At 52.9% G+C, this 11,473-nt stretch overlaps 1 protein-coding gene across 4 annotated transcripts in view; it reads left to right on the top strand.

Annotated features, from left to right (window-relative positions):
- Window positions 1-11,473, top strand: part of TTC7A (tetratricopeptide repeat domain 7A) — a 168,338-nt gene that overhangs the window by 134,045 nt on the left and 22,820 nt on the right. For 3 of the 4 annotated variants that reach the window (XM_011965760.1, XM_011965762.1, XM_011965759.1), the window contains 3 exons: window positions 4,326-4,442; window positions 7,876-7,973; window positions 9,678-9,812. In XM_011965760.1, the coding sequence (XP_011821150.1) occupies window positions 4,326-4,442; window positions 7,876-7,973; window positions 9,678-9,812 (350 nt within the window). Of the gene's footprint in view, window positions 1-4,325; window positions 4,443-5,278; window positions 5,351-7,875; window positions 7,974-9,677; window positions 9,813-11,473 lie in introns of all 4 variants that reach the window. The other variant, XM_011965758.1, reaches the window with a different exon arrangement.

Consider the following 11,473-nt stretch of genomic DNA (forward strand, 5'->3'; position numbering starts at 1 on the left):
CACTGAATATGAGATTCGAAGAAAGACCAGATGAGTGAAGCTTAATAGCATCTGGAGCTACAGAAAGGAAAAGGGGGTTGGGGTTCCCATGGGTGGCAGAGACAAGTTATAGGAGGGTGACAGAGAGGAGATGATGAATAAAGGTTCTCTTGTTATGCAGATAAAAATCTCTCAGGTGATAGAAGTTGTCAGGAGCAGCCCTCCTCTTTATAGATACTTTTACTAATGTCGATTTCCCTGAGAGATGGAAGTTTCTAGGCCAGGCAGTGTGGCTCATGCCTGTAATCCCAGTGCTTTGGGAGGTTGAGACAGGAGAAACATTTGAGCCCAGGAGTTTGAGACCAGCCTAGGCAACATAGTGAGACCCTGTCTCACAAAAAATTAAAAAATTAGCTGGGTGTGGTGGCCCATGCCTGTTAGTCCTAACTACTCAGGAGGCTGAGGCAGGAAGATTGCTTGAGCCCAGGAGATCGAGGCTGCAATGTGCTATGATCACGTCACTACACTCTGCCTGGGCAGCAGAGCCAGACCCTGTCTCTTTAAAAAAAAAAAAAAGGAAATTTGTTTTATAAAAGGGCAGCTTTTCAGAGCTACTTCTGTGTCTGCAGTTTCTTGGAATAACTAACTCAAAATATGTCGAAGTATATTTTGGGGTGGCATATTCTGGTCTCAAATAGTCATATTTTAGGGTGGTGTGTCCTGAGCCCCACGTGTATATATATGTATAATGTAATTAAGTGCTAATGGAACACAGTGCCAGACATTCAGAGAAGGACAGCGTGATTACACAGGGACATCTTGGAGGAGGGCTGGAGCCGTGGGATTGAAATAGTTTTTTTAGTCTCAGAATCCTTTATTTAAGTGGTGTTTTAAGCTCAGTTGGTTTATAAGACAGATAAGCAAGGGGAAGGGGAGCCCAGGCTTGCCTACTCTATCCCCAGCCCCAACTGCCAGCAGCCTCCCCTCAGCTTCGCGCAGGAGTCACAGCGTTCTGATGAGGCTGTGGCCACAGCTTCGATTCCTCCTGGCTGTGAGGGCCCCAGAATGTCACCCACCAGCCCTGACGGCATGCCAGGGCTCCGCCAGGCTTCCTGCTTCCTGAAGACATGGGCTAGGCATTGATAGGTGGGTGAGTGGGCAGCAGCTACCTGTTGCAGTGGACAGGATGGAGAGGGGCCTGTGCTCCTTAGAAGAGCAGCTGAGTCGCTCCTTCTGAGGGAGTGGAGTTGTTTGCTGATCCCTGTTGGGAGTGGGAGAAAGTTCTGCAGTGAACTAGAGGCAAGCCAGCAGAGGCGCAGAGAACCACATCCTGACATCAGGATGGGGGTGTGCACAGCCCCCATGGGGACACAGAAAGCCAGAGGGTGACATCTGGTTAGGAGCTGGCTGGGTATCAGAGGGGGAAGGGTGATCTCAGCAGAGGCTACAGCACAAGCACAGCACGACGAGTCCGGGAGCCTATTCCGAGGCTCAGGGAGCTGCTAATACCCATGTGATCAGTGTACCAGCACCCAAGGTCATGGGGAGGATGGCAGGAAGAGAGGGTAGAGCCAGAGCAGGAAGGCTGTGAAGGCTACACAGAGGCACAGAAGGCGAGGACCACGGGGCAGGGCTCTTTGCGGAGGAAAATCCCTCTGGCAGCGCTCACCTGACAGCCCGAGGAAATCTCAGGAACAAATCTGGATCCTCCCAGGATCCTGGAGTGAAAGATCAAACCAGAGTGACTGGTGGAGCACTTGCCCCAGCCCAGAAAGGATGCGGTTGGGTTGAGAAAATCCGCTCTGGGCCACTCATGCTAATGGAATGTCAGCAGCTGCGAAGGTACAGCCTGCCTTTGGTAGAATTTACTGTGATGCCAGCTCAGTTTTCAGCCACTTCTTTGCCAGGCACATGGTGTGGTCGGGTCTGCCCTAGACCCATTCCGGCCCTCAAAGATGAAGAAAGTGAGAAGGGAGCTCTGGCAGAGAGAAGCATGCTGAAGAGGCAATGCCTGCAGAGGGCCCGGGGAATGCAGCAGGGCTGGCCTGCCCAGGGAACTGTCCCCAGGAATCAGCCCAGCCCAGGGGACTTGGCTGTCTGAGGGAGGGGCTTTCCCACCTCACTGACACCTACTGCTCCAACCAGCTGCCCCACCTTCCACACCCCAGCCTCTTCTCTCTCCCCAGCTCCCAGCCAAATCCCACTCCACCCTGCTTTTCACCAAACACCAGCTCCAGTAAGATCCCTTTCCTGTTTCTTCCCCTGCACTGAGTCTGATCCAAAAATACAGCCCTTGATTCTCTGGTCAATGTGTCATTTATAGTGCTCTAATTGTCTCGAAGGCAGCCATTGTGTTTTCTTCTTCATATTCCTGAAAGCAGAGGCCCCTGGTGCTTGTGGAGTGTTGGATCCTTTGCAAACCTGGGGAAGGAGAGTACAGTGGCAGGACCAGTTGTCCCCAGCAGTTGCCCACTGGGGTCATTCCTACTCAGGGCTGTGTCCTGTGCTGACTGTGCACTCGGGTCTGTGCAGTCCATGCTAGGTTGATCCCAGTTTCTGCCCTTGGGACCTGATAGGCAAGCCAGGTGGTCCTTAGTTATGTTCCAAGACAGGTGCAGGGCATCCTAAGAATTGAGAGAGGTGGGATTTAAAGCCAGGCTTGGGATGGATGAAAATGAAGAGAAGAGGTGGTATCTGAGGGGCAACCTGTGTGCAGGGTCAGGAAAGGCATTTGGGGGATGCAGTGAGGAAGAAAAATTCTTGTCTAGAAATCCCCTCTTCTGAAGATCCTGGGGCAAATTCCACCCTCTTCATTCTCTACCAAGTTGCAATCTAAGAGACAAAGTGTGGAAAGACAGGCAGAGAATAAGGACATCAGAGGGCTTTATGAAGCTGGGAGCCCAGGTCTCAGGGCAGAGGCCCAACTGAGAGAGATCAGAGGAGCAGCTGCCAGGGCCAGGCCACCAGGCCTGGCCTCACCAGGTGGCGCCTGCAGCCTTCGCAGTCTGGGTGGGGACCCTCCGATGGAGCAGGCCTGTGTGCTACCCTCGGGCGGGCTGGTAGAACCACCGGGCAGTGTTCAAGTGCAGGGCCTGACAGTCCCGTGGTCTTGCTCCTCAGCGGTGTTGAGAAGAAAGGGCCTCACTACTCAACCACTGGTGAGAAGCGGGAGGTGCTACTGTCTGGCCCTCAGTGGTTCAAACTCTCCGCAGGCTGCCCAGGCAGCTGGTGTGTGTTGGTACTGCTGGCAGTACCAAGGTGAAAATATGGCTGGACTTCCAATTTTTGCTATATAACCACTGCCTGGACCCCTCCAGAACCCCCAGACCTCCCCAGCATCTGAAGGGCCAACACCAGTCACAGCAGGGCCTCCAGGGCTCCACCCCAGCTCTTGATGAACAAGTGTCGTGACTGGCCTGTGAGAAGCATTCTGGCTGTGCCTGCTGTGTCCAGGGCAGAGGGAGGGAGCCAGCCACCCCTCCTGGGGTCCTGCCTCCAGATGGGACCAGCTCTTCTTCTCAGCCATTCTAAGGGCCACTCCCCACACTGGTCTTACCTCAGAGGACTTCAGGTTTTCAGGTCGAAAGAAATTCTGAAGTTGCTTGTTCTCATTGCACAGTAACTGTCCCTAAATGGTGATTGAAAAGGATTTCACGTCACTTTAATCCTATCGATTATGTAAGGGGAGCTGGCTATTTTGGGAAATCCGAGAAAGAATCCTTTGATAAAGCATAACACCGCCTTCTTTGTGTATCTCCAGGGTCAGGAAGCAAACTTTGCAGTTCCACTTAGGAGGTGTTGCTTGGGCACCTATACTATTGTGGCTGGCAAGGTGGGAAGCGGAGCTCTGTCCTTAGGGGACCTCCTTGCCAGTTCCTTGCTCTACCTTCACTCATGGATTCTAAGTCACTGTCTGGACGGGTCTCTTATCCAAGGTCCCAGGCTGGGCCCTGTGGGGAATGTGAGTGTAAGCCTGGTCCCACATTCAGTAGGCACAGGGCGTTGCTTAGTGGAGGATGTGGGTAGGAAGAGCAAACCGAGCAAGACCTCACAGGGCAGTGCTTCAGAGATGGGCAGGATGGCACGTGGTCAGGGGACACGGGGCATCAGCAGTGTGGGCACTGACAATGCTTCATGGGGTGCTTCATGCTTTGGCAGCCAAGATGGGAGAAAGGCACAGAGAGAAAGCAAGTGGTCCAGGGGCCTGGCAGAGGCTGCCGCCCTCATGGCACTCTGCCTTCTGCGAGCTGGGGAGGTGGGCATGTGGGGCCGTCCTGGTGGGGCAGGATCCTCAGGTGAAAGTGGGCCCTCACTGGGGTGTGCTGATGGCCGCTCCCTCCCCACAGCCTGATGTTCACCAAGGTGAAGCTGGAGCAGGCGCTGAAAGGCCCAGAGGAAGCCCTCGTGACCTGCAGACAAATGCTGCGGCTGTGGCAGACCCTGTACAGCTTCTCCCAGCTGGGGTGAGTGGCCGTCGTTGTCTCTTGGGTTGCCAGAGGGTGGTTGCCAGGGCATCAATCCACAGCTGAGTGGCCACCATGCCTGCCAAGATGGGGAGGAGAGGGAGGCTGCTGAATGAAAGCATGGAACTTCTTGCCCACGGAGCTTTTCACATCCGTAGTCCAATTTGAACCTCCTGACAGTCCTCTATGAAGTACACAGAGACCCTGGGTAGGACATTGAGGTTGAGGAGTGGTAAGAAGGAAGAGAAATCATTCTTGAGCGCTGGAGCTGGGTGCTGGGCTTGTTCCTTTATCTTATACCTCAGCTGCTTACAGCTTATGCATTATCAGATTTTATTCCCAGCCCAGTGAGGAAACTCAGACACAGAGACTTTATATATAGCTTAGCAGAATCACTCGCCTGGTAAGTGGTAGTGCTGGGACTTGAACCTGGGTCTCCTGAGTTCCAGCCCATGGAGGCTGTCACTTCTTTCCTCATTCCATTTGGAGGCTAGAAGAGGAGGAGGAGGTGGAGTCCTGAAGGGCCACCCCTTCTTCCCTAATCACCCACGCTCTTCATACCTCCTGTCTCCTGCTGGAGACCCTGGCCTGGGATCTGGATCTTTCATGGGCCAGAGCAGGGCAGTCATGTCCAGGCTGAATCTGCAGAAAGTCTTTGCTCAAACCCAATGGGACTCCTAGGCTTAGCCTATGTGGCCCAAAGGGAAAGAGGGCCTCCTGCAGGTCAGGGGCCCTGCCTCTTCCTGATCCTCTTGTCCTTCTTTGAGATAGCTGGCTGTGTCATCTCCCCGAGGCCTCAGGGGACACCCGCCTGGTGTGTATTTGTGTTTTCACAGAGACTCTGGGAGCCCAGAAGGCTTCCAGACTCTCCAGAGGAACGTCTGTAACAGTGAAATTTACAGAGGAGGGTAATCTGATGGAGTAAAACACCTTGGGCAGAGTCAGGCCTCACTTTGCAGGCCTGGGAGACCAGGGCAGAGCAGGACCAGTGGGTGGAAGCGGCACTCTGGGGTTGAAGGACTTTTCAGAATGGGAATGTGAAGCCACCTGGCAACTGGATGCATGAGGCCGAGGGCCACACTCTGGGTGAGGGGACCTGCATTCCGATGACTTTTTTCTCCTGCTCACTGACTGTGGCCACACAAGCAGGTGCACAACCCAGCTCCCCTCCTGCAAGGGGGTTGCCCTGGAGCTGGCTGCTCTGTTCCTACATCCTTATCTGGATGGCTGCTTGTCTCTTCCTCCAAGTGGTCAGTCGTGGTGGGACCCCTCTGAGCTGCAGCCTTGTCTCCCAGCATTGAAGACCTGGCCTGTGCCTCCATTGGAGCAGCAGAACTGCAGGCTTCTCACAACAGGAAGCCCCTAAGTACCTCTCCTTGGCTGCCCCAAACTAGATTTTACAAGCCCTGGTTTCTGATCTCTGGCCCCAAGTTCAGAAAAGAATCCTCCCTATCTCCTGGGAAAGCCAGGAGGATATTGGATCCAGGCTTCTGGTCCAGATAACCCTGCCCTACACTGGGGGTAAAATCTAGTTTGGGGTAGCCAAGGTTTAAGACCACAGCTTGCAGGTCTGGCCTAGCAGACCTTCACTATCAGCCATACCTTCCGCTGCTCTGCCTGGGCCAGCCCCACACTGCTGGTCTCATGTTCTAATTGCCCCTCAGGCCCTGTCCAGATACCCCTCCTTCATGGAGCCATCAACCACCCAGCCTCTAAAATGCTTCATTCAACCCTCTCATGTGGGTTTTTGCTGATTGTTCAACTTGAACTGTCCCTTCTCCCCATCTGGGCTGTAAGGTTCCTCAAGGTAGGGACCATGCTGTATGTTGGCCTAGAACCAAGCGTAGTCCTGGAGATGGACTCTTTCTGGAGCCCGAGGAAAGGCCGCTTCACGGGATGGGAGAAAGAGTAGGATGGGAAGCTGCACCCAGCCCTGCTTCACGCCAGCCCTGCACCAGATCTGCCCACATTGTCTCATTTACTCCCCATGACCACCTTGTGTGATGGACATTCTCACGATCATTTTCAAGATGAGAAACCTAAGACTTAGAAAGGTCAAGTAGCATTGCCAAGGGTCACAAAGCTGAGAAGGGTGGCCCATGATTCCAACCTAGTGTTTCTGGCTTTTTTGTTTTGTATTGTTTTTGTTTTTCTGAGACAGGGTCTCGCCCTGTTGTCCAGGCTGGAGTGCAGTGGCGTGATCACAGCTCACTGCAGCCTCTATCACCTGGGCTTAAGCAATCCTCCTGCCTCAGCCTCCCAAATAGCTGGAACTACAGGCACTCACCACCATGTCTGGTTAATTTAAACATTTTTTGTAGAGATGGGGTCACACTGTGTTTTTCAAGCTGTTGTTGAACTGTTGCCTCAGGTGATCCTCCTGCCTCAGCCTCCCAAAGTCCTGGGATTACGGGCATGAGCCACCATGCCTGGCCTGTCTCTGGCTTTTTTGCACCACACTTTGTGCCTCCTGGGAATGGGAAGAGGTGGGAGAGGAAGGGAACCAGCCCAGAGCCATTGTGGTTTTATAGATGGTTTCCTCTGATGCCCACTAAAATTCCCAGGCCCAAGTTGAAGTCAATGTGAGCCTGAGTTAGGATGGCAAGGACACCCCTGGTATTCTTTGTGGGATCATCATCTTGGTGCTTCTCTGAAGGAAAGAAACCTTCTTGCCCTGCCTCCTCCTCTCCTGTGCCTTCTGCTTCTCTTCTCTAAGTTTCCCCAGTTAACAGGGTCAAAGGTTGTGGGCTTCCTCGGCAGTGGGAATGTGCTGGCTGGGACTGCTTGTGCCCCGGGATGGCCACGGCAGGCTTAAGCTGGAGGCTATTTCCTGGTTCCCCCCAGCCCCCACTCTGTGAAAAGAGGAACCCCTCCCCCCGCCAGCAGTATAGCAGCAGGGATCTGGGAAATTGGGGACAGGGGTTGGGGGACAAGATGGGATCTCCATGACTGTTTAATCTGCCACCCCAGGGGCCTCTGCTGTCTCCTCTGGGGACACCCTGGCAGCCCAAGGAATGGAAGCCTGAGGCAGGGGGTGGCATCTGGGCCCTTTTTCCACAGGGGTTTGGGGGTTGCAGCACTTCTGGTGCCCTGTCAAGACCAGGCTTTCCTTGGCAGTCAGTCCACAGTCCCCACTCTCTGCCTGACACTCTGCTGGATGTTGCTGCCCCTGGCCTGGGGAGCTTCTGACCTTACCCACTTCAGAGAAGACAGTAGGGAGGGTGGGCGAGTTTCCAGGCCTCAGCCTGTGTGGCATGCTACCTATGTTGATCCCTTCTGCCTCTCTGGTGATATTGGTGACTTCATCTCTGTCTTTGGCACTGAACCCACAGCCCCAGAGCCTGCCTAGAGTGAGGCTGTCCCATTCTCCCTGTCAGTCCCCGTGACGCTAGCCCTCTACCTTACCGGACCCTGGCCCTCTTTTGCCTTCTAGAGGCCTGGAAAAGGATGGTAGCCTCGGTGAGGGCCTCACCATGAAGAAGCAGAGTGGCATGCACCTGACTTTGCCTGATGCCCATGATGCAGACTCTGGTAAGAATGAACTCCTTGGGCAGCTGTGTGCATGGACCCACAGCTCACGCTCCCAGCTTGAGAGCACCAACATGGAGAGGGGCACCTCCTGGCCGGGCCAAGCCCACCACTGGCTCCTTGCCAGCTGCTGCCCAGGTGCTAGGGAGCTACCCTTGGGCAACTTCTAGGGCTGATCTTGGCTCTGGGTAGGGACTGGCTGCTGGTCCCACAGCGGGCGGTGGGCAGGGGAGGAACCCTGCCTCCTGCATGGGGGTGAAGAAAGAGGAGCCTGGCTGGAAAGGTGGCTGTGGAACACAGAAACCATTTCCCCTTAGGCTCAAGCCAGAGGCCACAGTCCACCTAATGTCCTCGGCAGATCAAGTCAAATATAAAGGAATGAACTGAGCTCTTTACCACTCTAAGCTGAAAGCAGACTCTTTGCTGGAAAAACTCCTCCTGAAACCCATGGCTTGTGAAATTCGAATGAGTTCAGGAACTGCAGACTTACATTTTTCACCTGAGGACCTGCTTAAAGCAGAACACCTTCATCAAAAACACAAGAATGAGTCATGGGAAAGAAAGTGTGAGTGGAGTTGTATCGAGTGGAGTTGCTCGTTTTTTTTTCACTTCTGTGGACATGAGCCAAGTTGCACCTTTGTTGTCAAGCGACAGAGTTGATTTCAGAAGCCAAACCTAGCACCCGACTTTAGAGGCACATCTCAGGGGTGTATGGCTGTATGCAGAGCTTCTGTCTCCCAGGAGGGAATGGTTAAGGTAGGGGGGAATGGTAGCTCCCTTGCAATTAAAGAGGGAAGAATCATGAACAAAGTTATTAGGACTCCACGTACACTTGTCTCATGAACTGAAGTCATCCGTGGTTTGCCCTGAGGTCTCCTGAGTTTATTGGAGCCTTTATTGCCTCTGTGACAGAGAGAGAGAAAGTGCTCACATTTCACCTGCATGGGAATTGTAAATGTCAACAGCTTATGTATCCTGAACCGGAGCCCATGTCACCCAGAACTGCCACTGGGAGAGGTTTTCCAGAGGGCAGTATTCTGACTTGAGCTGCTATCCAAGGGTCCTTCTCAGCACAGCCTTGAATGGGGACCTTTCTACAAACAAATGAGAATATGCACTTGTGAAAACAGAGTGAAAATAGCCAACGGAAGAAAAGAAAAATCACTCCTAATTTCACCACTTAGACCTTAATAAATGACCTTTCAGACTTTTTTCCATGCCCATATTTCTTTTTTATACAAATGTGGTCCTGTTCTTTTGTAACTTGCTTGTTTTCACCTAACTATATAGTGCAAACATCTTTCTACATTGATATCTGTATTTGTACTTTGTTATTTTAATGACCTCAGAGTCTGGGATGATTATACCCCCACTTATTTTTAATCAGTCCCTATTGTTGGACACTGAGGTCATTTCTGTTGTGTTCACGTAAAGAGCATCTTTGTCGACATTATTGTTTTCCTAGGAATAGATTCCTAGTGAGATCTCTGCCTTATTGTCCTCCAAAGAGCTACCCTCCCCAGCTGTGGGTGAGAGGACATAGTGGACCCTCCCTAGTAGGTCTGTGAGCTGCTTTCTGGCTGCCCAGCCACACCACCCTGTTTCGGGGTACCCTGTCTCCCCATGGTGCTGGGCAATGACTGCTCCTGGAGCCTGCAACATGTGGACCACTGACCACTGCTCAGCTCGTGCCCTCTTGCTCTGCAGGCTCCCGGCGGGCTTCATCCATCGCAGCCTCCCGGCTGGAGGAGGCCATGTCAGAGCTGACTATGCCCTCTTCGGTCCTGAAGCAGGGCCCCATGCAGCTATGGACCACGCTGGAACAGATCTGGCTGCAGGCTGGTGAGTGCCCTAGTCCCAGTGACACACACAGCCTGTCTGCAGGCTACCCATGCTCTCGGAACCCTGTCCTGGAGAAGGGAGTGTGGGGAGGTGGGGACTCCTTGCTAGGCCCACACGGGTTATGGAGTCCTCGCCTCTGGCAGTGCGTCTCCTTCTCTGCCCAGTGGAGATGGTGTCTACCTCCCTGCCTGGGAGAGCTTCCCTGGCAGCAAACCCAAACATGAGAGGATCGGAGGTCCTGAGAGGCCACATAGATGGACAGTTGTCTCAGTCTCAAAAACGGGCTTCAAACCCTAGAGAGCTCAGAGAGGGGAGGTGTGGAGGCCCCAAGAAAGAGAGGGCTGGGGTTAGAATTCATTGAAGGTGGAGGAAAGACTGGTAACTTTGAGGTTGCCATTCAGGTGACAGTCCCTGTTGGTAACTAAGTGGTACCATTGCCACCAGGAGTCAGTCTGAAGGCCAGCCAGTGTTGAGGAGGCAGGCTGCAGGAAGCCTGGCTCCAGAGTCCCACAGACCTGGGTTCTGAAGGCGGCCCACAATTGGCTAGCCCTGATCTGAAACGAGCCAATGTGTGACACAGTCAGGGTGGCCATTACAAGTGCTCAGCAAAAGGTGTTTGGCTTGTGTCTTGTCCATGGCAGTCATGGTGGAGGAAGAGGCAGCATGGCCCCATGGACAGCGAGTGTCCTAACACCAGCTGATGAATGCCCGGGAGGGACTCCCTGCCAAGAGTTTTGAAAATTTACCCTGACAGTGGTGTGAGAGGTGGATCAGAGTGGAAAGAGAGAGAACCAAGGCCAAAGATGACAAGTACCTGAATGAAATAAAATGGCAGCAGAAGAGAGAGGAGGAGGAGGATAGGCTAAATGGACCCCTAAAGTACCCCAGGCCAACACACCCCCTTGGCCTAGAGCTGCCCAAGCGAAGTTCTGGGCCCAGGAGCACCTCTTGCATTTTCTCTGATTACCCTCCTCTCTGCTCCTTCCCCATCATGGGGGTGCGCTGTTGTCCCTAGGGGGAGTGGGAGAAGAAACCGAAATGATGATCTGTTACTGGGACATGGGGATTTGGTAAGTCAGAGTCAGAATGTGCTTGTTAGCTGAGAATCTAAGGTTTCCCACTGCATGTTCCTCACATACGGACACATTAGTATGCAGTACACCCCCACTCTCCCCACTGTAGGTTCTGAATCTGCAAAAAACACTGGACAGGATTCACAGGAAGGCTAGACATGGGAGCAGTTTAACAATGCAGAAACTGCCCAGTTAGCAGCTCAGGGTGCCCTCGGAGGCTGCACTTGCTCCACAGTCAGCTTGTTGGGTCTTAAGTAGGAAGAGGGATGTTGAAAAATCCAGAGGAATAGTAAACAAGGCCTTGCCTTAAGCAAAGATTCCCGTCTTCTTCTAAGACTTCTAATGACTTCTAAGACTTCTATGACATCTTCTAAGACTTCTAAGACTAAAATAATGACTTCCAACTTCCAAGGGGCTGCATGGAGCCCCAGCCCCCCCAGATTCACACCCATGCTGGGGGCTTCACCAGCTTTAAGGAATGCAGCATAACACAGTGATCAGATTCTGCAGTTGTGGGTTTCCTGTGCCGGAGCTCCCAGGCCTTTTGTTTGAATTACTTGCCTTGGTTTTTTTTTTTTTTTTTTTTTT

This window comes from Mandrillus leucophaeus, unplaced genomic scaffold (genome assembly GCF_000951045.1).
Source record: "Mandrillus leucophaeus isolate KB7577 unplaced genomic scaffold, Mleu.le_1.0 Scaffold736, whole genome shotgun sequence".
NCBI lineage: Eukaryota > Metazoa > Chordata > Mammalia > Primates > Cercopithecidae > Mandrillus > Mandrillus leucophaeus.